Source organism: Theobroma cacao, chromosome 6 (assembly GCF_053813885.1).
Source record: "Theobroma cacao isolate CCN51 chromosome 6, ASM5381388v1, whole genome shotgun sequence".
NCBI classification, from domain to species: domain Eukaryota; kingdom Viridiplantae; phylum Streptophyta; class Magnoliopsida; order Malvales; family Malvaceae; genus Theobroma; species Theobroma cacao.
In genome coordinates, this window is record NC_142644.1 from 31,864,167 (window position 1) to 31,880,831 (window position 16,665).

The following is a 16,665-nucleotide window of genomic DNA, read 5'->3' on the forward strand; positions in this document are numbered from 1 at the left end:
TGCCACGGGGTTGCTAAGAAGTTACCAAAAATGAAAAATTAAAAACATTGGCAGTTCATTGGTTTAACATAGAGATAACTTGTAAGGGGTGTGCCATTACATTTACATGGAACCGTGATAAAGAGAGTTCATCAAATTTGTAACTTGTCAAGGCTTTGGTTGGGTTGTAAAACAAGAGCCGGCACGCTTAATGGTGTTCCCTATAATGTTGTTTCCCCGAATTTCGTAGTATGGAAGGTTTTTATTTGTGTGTGTATCTGTATAATCAATAATCAAATCAGAAATCATAAATCAGAATCATTGTGTAGTAAAGCAGTAATTGCACTAGCACTATAGTATATTATATTATAACCCACCTTGGGCCTTAGGCGTTGGTAGTGGGCACCTTGTCTCTATAATCCAGAGATTAACAAAACACAGAAAAACAGTTGGTCAGTCAGACATGCCTCACCACCAGAATCTTGACTGCTTTTCTTCACCTTCCCTTCTCCTACTCGTTTCTCCTCTCTGCTTCTTCTGAAAGGTAATATATATATATATATATACTAGTATATTATTTGTTAAAATGAAAATTCTGTCTTCATGACTCTGTTTTCTTTATTTTATTAAAAGCCCTAATCTTTGCTTGTTTGGTGTGATCTGTTTCTGTTTGTAATTGCTTGAACCATGTCTGGATTTTTGGTTGCCATTGGAGCTCTTGAATCGGATTTTGGGCTTGTTGGATCCTCAATGTGCAATGCTTTGATTAACTGCTGTAACGTCGGTTTTTATTTCATTTTTCTCCGTTTGAATTGTTACTGCCAAAGAGCCAGATTTCGTTGCATACTCGTACAATCACTTATCAATATAAAAGATATAAGCATCTCTTTGGAATTTTACTTGTCTTTCTTTTCATATCTGATATCGAATGCAGTGAAGGTTTTCTCTCATCGCTTTACTCTCGCCCACACCATTCTGTATCTGGCCTCGAAATTCTTGCCATATGCAGTTCTATCCTCTGGGGCTTTTATTCACTGTCTAATTCCTAGAATTTCAAGCATGCCACTTAATGTTAAACTTGCTCTTGCTATGAATCAATTATACTAGAAAGGAAGAATCTTTGAACCTCTTATTTGAGGCACCCAGCTTTTACTTCTTCTGCATGCTTCTCGGTGGCCTCAATGGATATTTCTGTTAGACCGGTGTAAGTGGAATGGAAATGCAAGGATGCTCTTTAGATATTGTTAACTGAGTTAGTCTCTGACGGTGCTTTTGAAAACATAACATAAGGAAGACAATATGGTGCATATATCAACCCTCTGACCAAAATTACAGAATTATCACTGCATTTTGCCTTTGTAGTTTACATAGCCTATTAGAATAGCATGCATGCATGCATTTATTCTCATTTCCAATTTCGCCAATCTTTCTTGTCTTGTATTTCTGCTTTGTCTGTCACCCAGAAGACTGGAAAAGGAAAAATCCATTCGATTCTGACAGCTGCTCAACATTCAATTGGTTGTAATATTCCAATGATTCTTTTTGTTTAATTTCACATAGAATTGGATTGAATTTTATCTTTGCTTCTTGGAAATTCAAAATCGATTGCAAAATGGTTTAGGCTTGTGTTCCCTGCATATTTTGTTACTTTCTAAGATGACAAAGGAGAAGGGAAGGAAGCATCAGATTAATAACTGAGTTTAGTTGGTGACATGTGGAACATTTTCTCTTCTTGTTGCATGTTCACATCAAATCAAACAAAATTTTGAATCAAGTTACAATTATCTTATAGTTGCCTTTAAGATATATTAGGACAATAAATATCTCAGATTCAACTATTATTGCTTTTTCATTATTGTGGTTCTACTTTTGATTATGTTCAGTTATTGTTTTTATACTTTTCTCATGCATTTTCTAATTGAATTTAAAAAAACATGTGCTACATTTAGGTGCATTTTTTTTCCAGAAACATTTCCTCTTGGAATTTAATTTATTTTCAAGTATGTGTCAACTTATTCTGATGTGCTGAGTTTACTTTTGGTTTAGAACTCCTTATCTATGTGCACACATAGAGTTTCTAAATTCAATCTTTGGTCTGTTGGGGAAATTATATTATTGGTTTTTATGTCAACAACTTGCCAGTTTCTTGGGTATTCTTCAAGATAAAGCTCTCAAAGTTTAAGAGTTGGGTTTCTCTTGTGTACAGTTATGGAGCATTTTGATATCTGGAAAAGATCATGGTGCAGTGCCTAGAAGGATTAAAGCATTTATGTGCTGCAGTCATTAATTGTTGTGATGCTGATTTATATAAGCAACCTAAGGGTCTGGAAGATCCGGAAGCTCTGGCTAGGGAGACTGTGTGTATGTTTACTTTTTTTGTGATATTTTCAGTCATAATTGAAGAATGATTTTTTTGTTTTATTTACAGTTCTAGGTGAAGTATGATTATGTAAAGTGATGAAATGCACCAGCATGGTGATCTTTTTCTTTTGTCCTATGTTTTAAGGGAAACTTTATCATTTTTTGTTAATTTTATTCTGTGATTACCAGTTGCACTTTTCCAATTTTCATTGGAAAAGTGAGATATGGACAGTGCCTAGATATTTACTCTTCTTCCCCCTTCAAATGCAGTTAGTGTAAGTGAAATTGAAGCCCTGTATGAGCTATTTAAAAAAATCAGCAGTGCAGTGATTGATGATGGGCTGATCAACAAGGTAATTTATCACAAATTTTTATATATGCTTGTGCTGTTACATTCTTTGCAGCTTCTGCACGAAAATGGACTTTCTTTCATATCAATATAATCTGAAGCCAGCCCTTTTAAGCAGAAATATTTTCTGAATGCTTGATGTGTTTCTAATTTTAGTTTTCTTGCTCTTTACTTGTTTTATGTTACAGGAAGAATTTCAATTGGCATTGTTTAAGACAAACAAAAAGGAGAGCTTATTTGCAGATCGGGTATCTTTTTGCTGTGAAAAATTTAGCATCGTCAATTGAGTGTTAATTTGCTTTCTTGCTTTTCTCCTGTGGATTTTTGCCCCTTTGGTAGTTCTCGCTCGACAGACTTTATATAACTTAGCACATACTCATGGTGCTTGAGATTGCTGTTCAAACTATGTAGGTATTTGACTTGTTTGACACCAAGCACAATGGAATACTAGATTTTGAAGAGTTTGCACGTGCTTTGTCTGTATTTCACCCCAATGCACCAATTGATGATAAAATTGAGTGTAAGTACACTTTATATTTCAAGCACTTTATTGCATTTGTAGCTAATATTAAGAAAATGTACAATGTCTCCATCAAGAGCAGAGAAAAGGGGCTATAGCTCGTCATAAGCACTTGCAGCATGTCTCCCTTCTTGGGTTTTTGAGGGAGGGCTGGCATATGAACCTCAATGATAGAGTGCCTAAATTATGATACATCATTAAGTTTTATAGAATTAGTCATCTCCAGCACTTTCAACATTATCTTTCCTCATGATTACATGGTGAAGTACATTTATGAATGTTATTGGAATTGCAGTTTCATTCCAGCTGTACGATCTCAAACAGCAAGGGTTCATAGAGAGACAAGAGGTATCTTATTATTTTTGTGCTAAATGAATAAATAAAGACTTGTCAACATTACACTTACTAATCTTTACTCTAAAAAATCATTTTGAAATTATTACAAGCGTCAAATATTGCTATGATGTTTAATTTGTAGTTTTCTAACTAGGCTTCTGCACTGTAATTCATTTGTTGAAGGTTATATCTAGGCACCAGAAATCTGAATTTACAGCATATTTCTGCTGTTTTGTTCTTTTGGTGATAAAATTACTGGTACTTTCAGTTCTATTATGTTCACTAGGTTCAGCTGTGTCTGGAACAAAGTAACATGTGCTGTTCTCTAGTATTATTCTTTTTCAAGGCAAATATATTACCAGCATGGTTGTTTCCTGCAACATAGTATGTTCTATGTTTTTTGAGACATCTCTGAAGAACTGTGACCATAAATCTTTAACATATAGGTAAAGCAAATGGTAGTAGCCACGCTTGCTGAATCTGGTATGAATCTGTCAGATGATGTTATCGAGAGTATCATTGACAAGGTGCTTCCTTAATTGATTGTAGTGATTTGTTGTTTGAGGCAGCATGTTGTTATTTACTTGTTCCTCTACTATAGCTAATTGAGGCTGCCCTTTCTGTATTTGTCTTGTCTGATTTATATTTTTATATTGGTGGACTTGTTCCTTGATGCACTCATAGACATGTTGTTCCTAGTTTTCTTTTGTTATAACGTTGTGCTTTCCTCAATCTTCATGGATATGTCTAAACTAGTAGTTTGAAAATTTAATTTCTATTCATATATTGGTAAGTTGAAAAGCTTTTCCATGTGTTGAAGGAAGCAATTATTAGAAAAATGAAGTCTGAAGGACAGAGCAACGCCTGAGTTGTACAAACATTGAAATATGAAGAATTTTACTATATTACAATTAGATACATAGAGTTGCGGTGTTTAAACTGAAACATCAATGGAGATGCTACGTTTGTGCTGTTAAGTTACATCTTAGGAAGCAGCAGTTAGGTTTGAAATTTATGCTGGTTTTCTTTTTAATAGATGATCAATTTACATGATGCTGCAGGTCTGACTGATGTTTAGAAGTAGTGTAAGCACAGCGTCAGTGCTGTTTTTAGTGTTAGTGTCATGAACTAATTGATTCACACATTTGGAGGTGTAACTATATTTCTCCTAAATTTGTTTATTTGATAGACCTTTGAGGAAGCTGATACTAAACATGATGGAAAGATTGACAAGGAAGAGTGGAGAAGCCTTGTTTTGCGTCATCCTTCGCTTTTGAAGAATATGACTCTTCAGTATCTCAAGTATGTTAGTTATTAACACTTGAAAACTAGTGATATAAGTGTTTCTCCATGTTGGAGGGGAGGGGAGGGGAGGGAACATGATAGATTATAAGGTTTTTGAAAGCAAAATTATGCATAGAAGGGAGCCGTGTTATTAACTTTGTGTCTCTTGGTGAACAGAGACATCACCACTACATTCCCAAGTTTTGTTTTTCACTCACAAGTCGATGATACCTGAGGATGCAGATGATGATGGTTGCATGTGCAATGGCGAAATTCTGTATTTCAAAGCAGAGCCGTCTATGTTCGTTTTGGTTTTGCAGCTTGAAGCAATGGCTTCTTTCTTCCTAGTATTTATTTGTTGTTTTTGTGGTTTAGGGGGAAATCATGTGTAAACAATTAAGAGTGGAATCATCATTCGTTATGTTAAATTAATTACTGAATCAAAGACTAGAAGCTGGTATTGCGATCGCCCATCGATGCCAAATCGGACTCTTTAGATTATAAATAAAAAAAATAATAATTAAATTATAAAATTTAAGAAAATATTTGCTTTTTGGTTGGCAAATTAAACAATAAAAAATTTAACATAATATAATTAATACACTGAAAAAGTTATTTACCATCTGTAATTTTATATAAGGCAACGAGGCAACAACAAAAACAGCCGCACATACATACACACATACATACATACATATAAAAATGCCGAAGCATCAACAGCAACCGCAAAGAAAACACGCCAAACGGGGTTCCAGGCCTGAAGCCGTACCTAAAGCCGAAGAAACACTCCGCCTCTCTCTCTCTCTTTCTATCTCTCGTGCCTCCTGCCTCCATCCTCTCCTCCTCTCTCCTCTCTGCCTCGCTGCGCGGGTAAAACTTTGATTGATCTTTCGACTGGATGTTATTCTTGATGTGTGACAAGTGAAAAGCCCTAAAAAAGGTTGGGTTTTGTGTTTTTTGATTAATAGTTAACTGGTGGCTGAAATGTCGGAGAAGGGAGGCAAAGGGTTTTCATTGCCCACCAAAACAACACCTAAATCTGCTCTCAAATCTACCCCGGCTTCTGCCACTGCTAGACATGGTTTGCTTTTCTTCTCTCTATCTTCTTTTTCCTTGCTTTGTGCATTACTGTTGATGCTCTTCAGACTATTCTATGTTCAACCCCCTTTTCCTTTGCTCCTCGTCTCTAATTGTTCTGTTCATTGCCAAAACCTCAACTTTGAAGGATTTATTTCTTGCCCAATACAAGACCAAATTGCAAAAACCTCCTTACTAGCTCCCTTGTTACCTCATCGTCGTTCCTTCAACATCTCAGGAGATGTTTTCTGCCTGCTGGCTCTTGTTGCTTAATAGTTATCAGCCTGCTTCCCTCCATTTTTTAGTTTCCAACTACCACTTATGCCTCTTGCTCGCTAATGCCATTTCCTTGTTTTTGGCTTCACTCAAATTTTTCTACCGCATGCATGCATTCATTCTTACTCTTTCTTCTGTAAATGTGCTGTTATCCTTTACCAATCTTCTTGGCTCATCTTTCTTCCGTGGCTTCATTGAAAGGAAAAGATGATAATTCTGCAAAATCAAAGAGGGGAAGGAAAGTTCAGTTTGGAATGGAAGGTCAAAAGTTTTTCTTTTTTCTCTTTGCGTTTTGAGTTTATCCTTCTCTTCAAGATTTATTCTCCTTATAAATCCTGCTCTATCTATTTTTACAGGTTTACCTAACCTTGGATTTAATTTCTCATCGCCAAAATCTGATGGCAAGTTTGCAATCCCTGTTGGTAAAGGTACTATCCCCTCTCGGGTTTAGGGGTAAAGGGATCAACTTTATTATTTTTTCAAGTATTCTATTTTCTTATGTCTATTAATTGTTTTTACTGATACTGCTTAAAATACAACGTACAAGGTGACTGGGCCAAGGGAGGAAAGGGAGAAAAGGTGGTCAATGGTGGAAAGGCCCCTGTGGCAAAAGAAGCTAAGTCATTGGAGCTCAGAGTTGAACAGGGTTTTTACTCGCCTTAACTGCCCATACATGATTCTTTTGAATGTTTATTACCCTGTTTACTAAGTGAATCATTTGTCACAATCAGCATTTAGGTTGTATTTATTGTCTGTTTAAATGGTTAACAGTACGTTCAGTTGCAGGACTTGAAAAAAAAATTGCTTCTTCCTCTTAAGAATTTTCATTAGATTGGTTACTTCTTGTAGTAAGCGTGCATACCATCATGCTCAATGTATAAATACGTAGTACTTTTCATTTTAAGAAGTAGAAATACATCTATTTTCTAGGGAGTAAATCCTTTTTCATTTTGCACTTTTATCATAAGTATGTATGCCACACTACTTATAATCTTCTTTTCTATAAGTGTGAAAAATGTCTTGTGATGGAGAAGTGAAAAATCAGAAATTATGCTGTTCAATTGCCAAGGAACATACGTTCTTTCAAGGTGTCTTATTGTGTTTTCTTTTAACCCTATTTGTTATGTTCTTCTAAATCAATTTGCTGGCCATCACTTTTCCTTGTGCTGTTAAGGGTAATCACAACTTTCTTCATGTGTGTATACTGCTTTTCATTTGGCACTTGGATTTTTTTTTTTGTATTGGCCCTTGAACTTTGCTGTAGATGCTCTTCTATGGGCCTTGTTGTCTCTTTTATCGTCTCTCAACTATTTATCATGTAACTTGATGAAAATATTCTCTTGGTTTTAAGATACTTCTTTTTTTTAATTAGCCTCGCTTTTGAGATTTATATCTGAAGCTTTTGTAAAGGTCCTTGCTATTATTTGCAGAACTTCCAGAAAATGTTAAATGCCTCATGGATTGTGAGGCTGCAAATATTTTAGAAGGCATCCAGGAACAAATGGTTATGCTCTCTCAAGATTCAACTATTAAGCTGCCCGAGTAAGAACTTGTTTAGAACTGTTGTTTGTTTGTGGAATGATTCATCAAATTACTCTTAACACTCTTTTCAGATCATTTCATTTAGGACTGCAGTATGCCAAGACTCGTAGCTATTATACTAATCCCCAGTCTGTCAGACGAGTTCTTGAGTATCCTTGACTCTTTTTTCTATTGCACTTGTATATAGACAATTTCTCTGTCACTGGTTGCTTTACATGCCATTTGTCTGCTCCATCTCTTGTTGAACCATTAACTCAATCAGGGCTCTTTCAAAATATGGTGTCTCTTACAGTGAGGTATCAGGTCTTCTCCCGAGTGGTTAATTTTAAACAATCGTGCTGCTGTCTTAGTTCCAAACTGTTGTTGCAGATTTGTGTGATTGCAAATACTTGTCCAGAAACTGTTGATGAAGTTTTTGCTCTTGTTCGATCCTTGGAGGTATGACTAGTATGAGTAATTTCTCAAATCTGATATATGAAATTGTTTATTGTATCCCAGGGGGGGAGAATGAGAGTTGTTGTAAAAAAAGGCAAAGATGCTAGTTTCAAATTTTTATTGCTTGATCTAGGCTAAGAAAAGCAGGCTCAGTGAACCACTTAAAGATGTATTGGATGAGCTAGGTAAACTTAAAAAATCCACCTGATGGCATGTGCGGATGCTCAGGTAAGATGGCTTTTGCGAGGATTTTGCTGCAATTGGTTCTAGGTTGTAATTATTGTTTTGTGTTTGATAAACTGAGTGCATGCAGGTTACTAGACTGTTAGGGGCTGGGAGCTGTGCATATTTTTGAGGGGAAGCCTCATCGGACTTGGCTTGAAAAGGAATACCCTCTTCTTATCATTATTGATGGTTGTACGGTCTCCATTTTCATGAGCAAGAGACTAGAGGACCTTGTGCAGGATTTTGTAACTATCGGATTTCCTAATGATATGAATTTGTGGTTGAATAGAGATATTGTATCTATGGCAGCAATTGTTTGACGGTGATTGTTGTTTCATGATCGGTATGTTAATATTTGAGAAATGAACCTTTCAGCAATCTCCTTTGATAATGGTTTGCTTTCTGCTCTTACACCTCTTCTTGAAAGATAAAACAATATATCTACCCAAACCAATGGAAGTTCACTTTTAGCTATTTGTTTCTTATTTGTCAAGAAAATTGTTGTAAAGAAATAATGAAAGCATTTGTCTCATGTTTCAACAGCTTTTACAGATTGTAAGTAATTGATATGCTTGAAAGCAAAAAAAAAAAAAAAAAATCAGTAATGATACACTTGGACGAACACATTTCTTAACATGAACACAGTGCAGTGCAGTGGCAATAGTCTGCCAGAAGAATCCAAACGATCGGGACAGACAAATCCTATTGAATTTCATCCCGGCTTCACGAAGTCAGGCTGATTGGTAACGGATCTGACCCAGGCCCATTTATGGTCCTTGGTGTTTACTTCATTCTTAGCTTGTGCCACGTCCGTCAATGGAATATATGCATAGTTGCCGTTAATAGGGCCAGAGACAAAACCAGTGTACCCTCCCATTACCCCATGAATTGCTGAATGAGCCAGAAGTGTACAGTACAAGTTATCTGTAGCATTTGCTGGAACTGCACGTATCATGTAAGTAGGATCTATATACTTCACTGTAAACAACTCATCTGGGTGGTCTCTGGCCCACCATTTCTTGAGCTCTGAGTTCAGCCACGCCCCAACATCTAGGAAAACCAGGTTGCCAGACTCATCCCTTTCTTCTTTCTGGGCATCACTTCTGGGTATCAAATCCTGACCTGCCCCTTCAGCAACCACCAGCACTGCATGCCCCCTCTCTTTCAGCCTTTGTTCAAGAAATTCAAATAGCCCCCCTTTGGCTTCTAAGTAAAATTCGGTTTCAGGAATTAAGCAGCAGTCCACATCACGGCTGCTCAATGTTGCGTGAAGGGCTATATGCCCTGTGCTCCGACCCATTAGCTTCACTAAACCAATTCCATTGACTGCACTTTCCGCCTCTACATGGGCCGCATTGATTGCTTGCTGAGCCATTTCTACAGCTGTCTGGAATCCAAATGATCTATCAATTATGCCCACGTCATTGTCCACAGTTTTTGGAATTCCAGCGACTCCTACTCTCAATTTCCGCCGGCGGATCTCCTCAAATATCTTTACAGCACCGCGCATTGTGCCATCCCCGCCTATAATGTAAACCTATTCGTACATATTGAGCAAGCAAATATTGGTGAAACCTAGCAAGCAACATTTATTTATATTTTTGAAATAAGCTCCAGGATGCAAGCACCATGTCAATTTATTATCAAGAACTAGGTAAGGTTACTGGAAGAAATTACCAGTTGTTATAAACTGGGACTAGTTAATACATGTAGCAGTAAATACACACAGATATATATCAAGCAAGATAAAATTGACCAAATGAAAATGATAAATTCTTTAGATGGTAATCCTATTCCTATGGTTAAGATGCTTGCTTTTTTGGTCATTTCTTTGTATTGTTCTGCCTAATAGATACTGAGGATCCGAATTTGGATGCAATTAAAAGGTTGATGATGGCCAACGTCGAGGGTTTTTGAGAAATACTGATCAGTTGATCAAGCGCAACACAGTAATCTAATGAAACTAAAAAATCGAACACCAGAACAAAAGATATAATTGATTTTACTCAGGTGAAGAGGCCACTAAATTCTTATCAAAAAGCTGATTGACAAAACTAGAAGAGGCTGGCATATCTACTCTATTCTTTTAGAAGAAAATTTTAAGTATAAATTTTACAATGTCCAGACTCCATAGGGTTGTGAAGAGTCTTGTTGGTTTCCTCAGCTCTGCCCCTCGAGCCAAAAACAAATCCTAATTTACTTTACTGATCTGGAGATGAAGTGGATATTAAAGCTTTTGCAGAAAGAGTGTGGACGGGATGCCCATCTCAAGCTAATGGCGACCCAGACCCTCTACTCTAATTTCAACATGTAACAAGAAAGTGTTTAATTAAGCTAACACAAACTGATGAAGCGGAAAACAAAAAACTCTTGCCTATGACACTAATTGGCAGACAACAAATTAACCTGATTAAAGCCGCGGTGCTCAATGGCATCAACAATCCTTGTGAGGTCAAAGCCACCCCTCGATGTTTCAAGCACAGTCCCGCCCCTCTTGTGCCAGTTACGCACCAGCTTAGGATTGAGCTCAATGGGGTGAGTGGAGTAGAAACCCCGGTAGCCAGCTTTAATACCATAAATTTGGCGCACCCCATACAGGTCCCAAAGGCCAACAACCAGCTCCCGTATAACAGTATTCATCCCAGGACAGAGTCCTCCACATGTAACGATAGCAGCCCTGGTGGTACAAGGGTCAAAGAAAATTTGGTTGCGAGGACCCGCCCTGTGATATGCCAAGTACCGGCCGTGAGAGGGAGAAGGGAGTGTTCTGGAGGGAGAGAGGTCGTAGACGACTTGGCGGAGAATGACGTCTGATGGGGTTATGTAGAAGCCGTCAGTGGAATGGAAGAAAGGGTTTCGGTCGAGTGGATTGGGGCCGGCCGGTTGGAGGTGGTTCGTGTACTCACTAAGATGGGGTAGCTTTTGGAGGGTTATAGTAGGAGAGAATGAAAAGGCATCATCAGAGGCAGAGCCATAAACTTGTTCTAGTTGTTGTCGGTAGGAGACGGCGGTGAGAATGCTGGCTTCTGGCTGTGATAAAACCATGGCTGGGTTGGGGTTGGGACAAGTGATTCAGATTTGCGGAGAATACCGAGTCCAATATGATATCTTCCTAGAATAGTAATAGAATAGTTCAGTAGTGTGTGAATGTGACATGCAAAAGCAAAACCAGACAAATGGTTTTGAGAGACAAGTGTAAGGTTGGGTGCATGTGTGGCGTTGCCTTAAGTAGTTAGTACCACACGTGGAGATTCAGCGGTGGCGTTCGGAATTACGTGGAACAATTTGTGGACAGAAAGGCTAAAGGCTTTGATGGTTTTGTAGACGAGGCCCAAGCTGCACGTTGGTATGGGGTGCTTCCTTCTTTAGCCCAAGATATATCATCCTGTGTTTTGGGGGCCAATTTATTTAGTATGATAATATGGAATAGCCACAATTAGATAAAAAGATATATCTAATCAGAATCAGAGGGATAATAAATTGCAATGCTTTATCGGCTTAACTCCCTGATAAAGATATTTTGAGGTAATCATTCAGAATTAGATGAATCTGTTTCAAATCTTGCTTCTTTTATTGAAGCAAAATGGCCAGACGAATAAGTGCCTTGAGCAATGGAGTGTTACAGGAAAATAATGTCACCCGCTCTGCACCATCCAATGAATCCAAACTTGAAAACTTTTAAAATAAAAAGAGTAAAGCACTTGGATTAATAAAATAAGCAATTATATATAGCCCCCAAGTTGATTAAAACTATATTAGAATTTCAAAAACAAAAATCTCATCTCATCAATTTGAGATTGTCAAACAAGAAAAGTGAGGAAATCAAGCATGCACATCGTATATGTACAGTTGACAGCATGAAACTCTTAAGGGCAACGCCATGCAAGTTATTCGATTAGGAAACCTGGAGTCTTGCCTCTGACATCTTACATCCTGATTAGCAATCATGTGCAATAGAATTCCTAGAAACGTCCTTTGTTAAACTCTTTAATTTACACGTAATGCCGCAATGCTAAGTCCAAGTTTCATGCTCGTTAACCAATGTATCCAGTCCCCTGGACCAATCAAGTGCTCTTTCATGAATCAAATCACCTTTATATTTGTTTTTGTTTTGTAGTAGAGTTATATATATATAGAGAGAGAGAGACAGTAGCTTTCCTGCTCTTTATTAATAGTACAACATACATACATACATATATCCGACTTGTCAGTTGTTATATTGCTTCATGAGATAGAAGGAAATGATGTCTCTTCCAATCCTATGATTAAGTAATATCACAAACATAATTGGTTGGGAAAATATAACCGCTTCTGGTATAGGATTCTTATCTTTTCTACCTGCACACTACCCTCTACCACTATCTAATTAATAATTATCTGATTTTGAGGTAAGCTTGTATACATAATCCCAAAAACAGTGCTTCTCTTTAGGTGCAACTGACTACCATATAAATTACATGAACCCTGAAAGGGGAGTTAAACCCTCATCTCCACGACATGATAATGTGGTTTCCCAAGCTTTCACTGTTCCTTCTATCCCTTGGTATTTGCTGTTCGCTTTTCCAAGCACCCGCTTTTGCGATCAAAAAGGTGAAAAAATAAAATGAAATGCTGTCTTCTCCTTGAATGTGTCTTTCGTTACAAGAAACCTCTGAATGAATCTGGTTAATACGTGTATAACTATTGGTTCCATAAGTTAAGTTTTAACCGAGCTCTTTTTTGTATATTTTCTCCTCTGTCCATTTGATAAAGTCTTACATAGTCTACTTGGGGTCGCATGTACATGGCCCAGAAGTTACGGATGCTGATCTTGATCGAGTGACTGATTCTCATTATAATCTCCTCGGGTCATTCTTGGGAAGGTACGGTATTTTCCTTCTGGTATTTTGCTATACTGAATGCTCGATCATATATATATATATATATATATATATATATATGCATTCTTGGCTTTGTTTTTCTTCTATATATACAGATGTATGCATATCATGACTCAATTTGTTGCTTTCACGTAGTAAGGAGAAGGCCAGAGAAGCCATCTTTGACTCGTACCAAAGACATATCAACGGTTTTGCTGCCACCCTTGAGGAGGAGGAGGCTGCTGAGATCGCAAGTTATAACATAGCGGATTGACATTCACCTTGGCTCCCTCCTATATATTTTAGACAATCTAATTAAGTGGTAGCTAGGTGGCCGTAACTAGTACTAATAGAAACTGATGCTTTCGAGATACTTTTCGTTTTGAATGCAGAGCATCCTGAAGTTGTGTCAGTTTTCCATAACAGACAAAGTAAATTGCAAACGACTCATTCATGGGAACTCATGTCCCTGGAATGGAATGGTGAGGTGATTCCTGGTTCCTTGTGGACCGAAGGTAGATTTGGTGCAGACACCATCATTGCAAACTTAGACACCGGTAATTAATTAACCATTCTTTTCGTTCATGCGCTGCCATCACGAATTCAAATTCCCATTGCTTTCTAACCTTAGTCGTGTTTCAAAAAACCAAATATATACTAATATGCAACATGGAAAGGAACAAGGTTCCAGCCCATAAAAAGACAACTTGCTTCAAAAGATGCTTTGTTATTTTTTTCTCTAATTTAAATGGGATTGTTCTAGGCGTTTGGCCCGGATCAAAAAGCTTTTGCTACGAAGGGATTGGACCTGTTCCGTCCAGGTGGAAAGGTGAATGTCAGCTTGACTCTGAGGCTGGGGTTTGCTTGCAATAGGTAAGCGAGTGTTGTCTGTTGCTTATTATTAAATCCATAATTGATATATTGAGTTTTTGTCTTGATTTCAATTGATATATGTATAAATTTAACTTCAGTTTGAGCCTTCCTTCCCACCCAACCATAATCCAGGCTATGATTAGATAGGACTAGAAGATCTCTGAACACTAGTAGTATATAGGCTGTGGAGTTGTATGTATGTGTCGACATCTAGTTTACTATTGGTGGTGACCCATGCAGAAAGCTCATTGGAGCAAGGTACTTCAACAAAGGTTTTATTTCAAATGGTGGAGGGGTGAACTCTTCTCAATTAAATGCCCTTGACGAGGATGGCCATGGCACTCACACACTGTCAACAGCGGGTGGGAGCTTTGTTCCAGGAGCCACCGTCTTAGGTGTGGATTACGGGACTGCCAAAGGTAGCTCGCCTAAAGCGCGGGTAGCTGCTTATAAGGTTTGCTGGGGACCAAAAAATAAATGCTTTGACTCTGATGTCCTGGCTGCATTTGACATGGCTATACATGACGGAGTTGATGTGATTTCAGTGTCACTCGCTTCTAAGGACGTAGGCAGTGGTTACTTCGATGATGTCAGAGCCATCGGAGCATTCCATGCCGTTAAACATGGTATTACAGTTGTATTCGCTGCTGGAAATACAGCAAGGGAAGGCGCTGGATCTGTTAGGAATTTCGCACCTTGGATGATAACCGTTGCAGCCAGCACCTTGGACCGAAAATTTAAAGATTATGTTGAACTAGAAAACGGTCTTCACCTTGAGGTTCTTTTAGCCTATCTATGTATTTCTTCTCCAGTCCTTCCCTAAACATAATCTATTTATGTTCATTTCGTTTCTGTTGAATATCAGGGCATAAGCCTTTCCAAGCCTCTTCCTGAACGTAGACTCTATCCACTTATTACTGGTGCAGAGGGCATGGTTGCCAACGGAAGTTCTGACGTAGGGTAAGAACAATCTTGTTTTAATCTCTTCGCCTCAGATGTGACACTATAATTCAAATTAAAGTATTAAGTGCGTGCATATTATGATTTCGGAAATGCAGTTTGCTATGCCTTGAAGATCTTGATCCTAATAAGGTGAAGGGTAAAATTGCAGTCTGCCTCGAGGGTGGGTATGTCTTTCCGGTAATGAAAGGATTGCTAGTAGCAGAGGCTGGGGCTGCTGGGATGATTATGTGCAATCATGAGCGTTCTCCAAATGAAACTTCATTTGAAGAACTTCATTTCCTTCCGGTATCGCATCTCAACTACGAGGACTGTCGTTCACTCTATGCCTACATCAATTCTTCCGAGTATCACTCACGCTTGCTCTTACTGGCACAAACACCAACAAGCACATGCTTTTGCATCTACTCTGTCTCTGTCCATCTACTTATTATTAGTATTTTTGCGCAGTAATCCAATGGCATATTTTACACCCCCAACGACACAACTGTATACAAAGCCTGCTCCATTAATGGCAGTTTCCTCGTCTCGAGGACCAAACCCTTTTACACCAGAGATCCTTAAGGTTTTAACTGCAAGTTTTATTTTTTGAGAAACTTAATATTCCAAGAACAACACTTTCAATACTGGAACTAGCAATTGAAATCTACATGTCTGTGTTTGACAATGTTCAGCCTGATATCACCGCACCTGGAGTTGATATCATAGCTGCCAACACTGAAGCAGTGTCCCCCACAGGCTTTCCCGAGGATACCCGCAGGTCTGCTTTCCTTTCTAAAAGTGGTACGTCAATGTCTTGTCCTCACGTTGCTGGAGTTGCTGGTCTTCTGAAGACACTTAAGCCCGACTGGAGTCCAGCTGCAATAAGATCTGCAATCATGACTACTGGTAAAGCTTTTTCAATTTTCTCCCCACGTTCTCGAGCACCACATAACATATTGTACAGTCGTAAGTTTCTTTGTGTATGTCCTGTAACAGCGGAAACAAGAGATAATACTGGAAACGCTTTGCGGGATGACCTCTCATTGAACAAGTCAACACCATTTGGCTATGGTTCTGGACATATCAAACCCAACCGAGCAATGAATCCTGGCTTGGTCTATGACTTGAGAGTCGAAGACTATTTGGACTTTCTTTGTGCCATTGGCTACAACCAATCAAAGGTAGAACGTTTCTCTGAAGGTCCCTACACATGTCCCGAGTCAGGCAATCCTCTGGACTTAAACTACCCCTCGATAGCGGTTCCTAAACTCTCAGGCTCAGTCACCATATCTCGGAAGTTGAAAAATGTTGGCACACCAGGCAATTATACTGCTCGTGTTTGTGAACCATTCGGGATTTCGGTTTCTGTGGAGCCTAGCTCATTGCAGTTTGAGAATATTGGAGAAGAGAAGGGCTTTAAGTTGACTCTTAAAGCTAAGGGGGATGGTGCAGCTAATAAGGACTATGTTTTTGGAGCACTGACATGGACAGACGGAAAGCATTTTGTAAGGAGTCCAATAGCGGTTGCTGCAGCAGCTTCTACTTAATATTTCTCTTTTAAGATTCCAAAAGTAAAATCCTTGTGATTTAAATTGAATGCTCAGTAC

General features: G+C 38.3%; 4 protein-coding genes across 5 annotated transcripts; 3 read left to right on the forward strand and 1 right to left on the reverse strand.

Moving 5' to 3' along the window:
- Window positions 1-351: 351 nt before the first annotated feature.
- Window positions 352-5,911, forward strand: LOC18597363 (calcineurin B-like protein 3). The gene is made up of 10 exons (XM_007026349.3): window positions 352-523; window positions 2,186-2,340; window positions 2,611-2,693; window positions 2,878-2,937; window positions 3,101-3,209; window positions 3,505-3,557; window positions 3,992-4,072; window positions 4,735-4,847; window positions 5,007-5,699; window positions 5,798-5,911. The coding sequence occupies exons 2-9, from the start codon at window positions 2,217-2,219 to the stop codon at window positions 5,062-5,064; spliced, it is 681 nt and encodes a 226-aa protein (XP_007026411.1). The 5' UTR covers window positions 352-523; window positions 2,186-2,216; the 3' UTR covers window positions 5,065-5,699; window positions 5,798-5,911.
- On the forward strand, window positions 5,672-8,762 carry LOC18597364 (DNA-directed RNA polymerases IV and V subunit 4). 2 transcript variants are annotated; one of them, XM_007026353.3, is made up of 11 exons: window positions 5,672-5,699; window positions 5,798-5,910; window positions 6,390-6,443; window positions 6,539-6,610; window positions 6,730-6,828; window positions 7,613-7,724; window positions 7,796-7,873; window positions 7,987-8,020; window positions 8,094-8,162; window positions 8,293-8,387; window positions 8,473-8,762. In XM_007026353.3, the coding sequence occupies exons 2-10, from the start codon at window positions 5,814-5,816 to the stop codon at window positions 8,365-8,367; spliced, it is 690 nt and encodes a 229-aa protein (XP_007026415.2). In that variant the 5' UTR covers window positions 5,672-5,699; window positions 5,798-5,813; the 3' UTR covers window positions 8,368-8,387; window positions 8,473-8,762. The 2 variants fall into 2 exon arrangements, with proteins under 2 accessions (XP_007026415.2, XP_007026413.1); XM_007026351.3 differs by lacking the exon at window positions 5,672-5,699 and having other exon boundaries at window positions 5,792-5,910; window positions 6,384-6,443.
- An 82-nt stretch (window positions 8,763-8,844) lies between these two features.
- On the reverse strand, window positions 8,845-11,554 carry PFK2 (phosphofructokinase 2). Its single transcript, XM_018123454.2, has 2 exons — window positions 10,791-11,554; window positions 8,845-9,921 (listed from the first exon to the last, which is right to left on the reverse strand). Exons 1-2 carry the CDS (start codon window positions 11,427-11,429, stop codon window positions 9,097-9,099), a joined length of 1,464 nt encoding a protein of 487 aa, XP_017978943.2. The 5' UTR covers window positions 11,430-11,554; the 3' UTR covers window positions 8,845-9,096.
- Window positions 11,555-12,887: 1,333 nt separating this feature from the next.
- LOC18597366 (subtilisin-like protease SBT5.4) lies at window positions 12,888-16,605 on the forward strand. The gene is made up of 11 exons (XM_088807685.1): window positions 12,888-12,974; window positions 13,137-13,246; window positions 13,400-13,497; window positions 13,636-13,800; window positions 14,007-14,103; window positions 14,348-14,894; window positions 14,982-15,076; window positions 15,175-15,423; window positions 15,527-15,641; window positions 15,751-15,964; window positions 16,055-16,605. Exons 1-11 carry the CDS (start codon window positions 12,888-12,890, stop codon window positions 16,603-16,605), a joined length of 2,328 nt encoding a protein of 775 aa, XP_088663811.1.
- The last annotated feature ends 60 nt before the right edge of the window (window positions 16,606-16,665 follow it).

Bases quoted from the DNA above. Each gene is read 5' to 3' on its own strand.
- LOC18597363 (XM_007026349.3), top strand. From the start codon at position 2,217: ATGGTGCAGTGCCTAGAAGGATTAAAGCATTTATGTGCTGCAGTCATT. The intron at 4,073-4,734 runs GTGCTTCCTTAA...TTTATTTGATAG, and splicing joins TCGAGAGTATCATTGACAAG to ACCTTTGAGGAAGCTGATAC. The intron at 4,848-5,006 runs GTATGTTAGTTA...CTTGGTGAACAG, and splicing joins ATGACTCTTCAGTATCTCAA to AGACATCACCACTACATTCC.
- LOC18597364 (XM_007026351.3), top strand. From the start codon at position 5,814: ATGTCGGAGAAGGGAGGCAAAGGGTTTTCATTGCCCACCAAAACAACA. The intron at 6,829-7,612 runs GTTTTTACTCGC...TATTATTTGCAG, and splicing joins GGAGCTCAGAGTTGAACAGG to AACTTCCAGAAAATGTTAAA. The intron at 7,874-7,986 runs GTATCCTTGACT...TAACTCAATCAG, and splicing joins TCTGTCAGACGAGTTCTTGA to GGCTCTTTCAAAATATGGTG.
- PFK2 (XM_018123454.2), bottom strand. From the start codon at position 11,429: ATGGTTTTATCACAGCCAGAAGCCAGCATTCTCACCGCCGTCTCCTAC. The intron at 9,922-10,790 runs GTTAATTTGTTG...ATGTACGAATAG, and splicing joins AGCACCGCGGCTTTAATCAG to GTTTACATTATAGGCGGGGA.
- LOC18597366 (XM_088807685.1), top strand. From the start codon at position 12,888: ATGTGGTTTCCCAAGCTTTCACTGTTCCTTCTATCCCTTGGTATTTGC. The intron at 13,498-13,635 runs GTTATAACATAG...TTTTGAATGCAG, and splicing joins GGAGGCTGCTGAGATCGCAA to AGCATCCTGAAGTTGTGTCA. The intron at 13,801-14,006 runs GTAATTAATTAA...GGATTGTTCTAG, and splicing joins CATTGCAAACTTAGACACCG to GCGTTTGGCCCGGATCAAAA.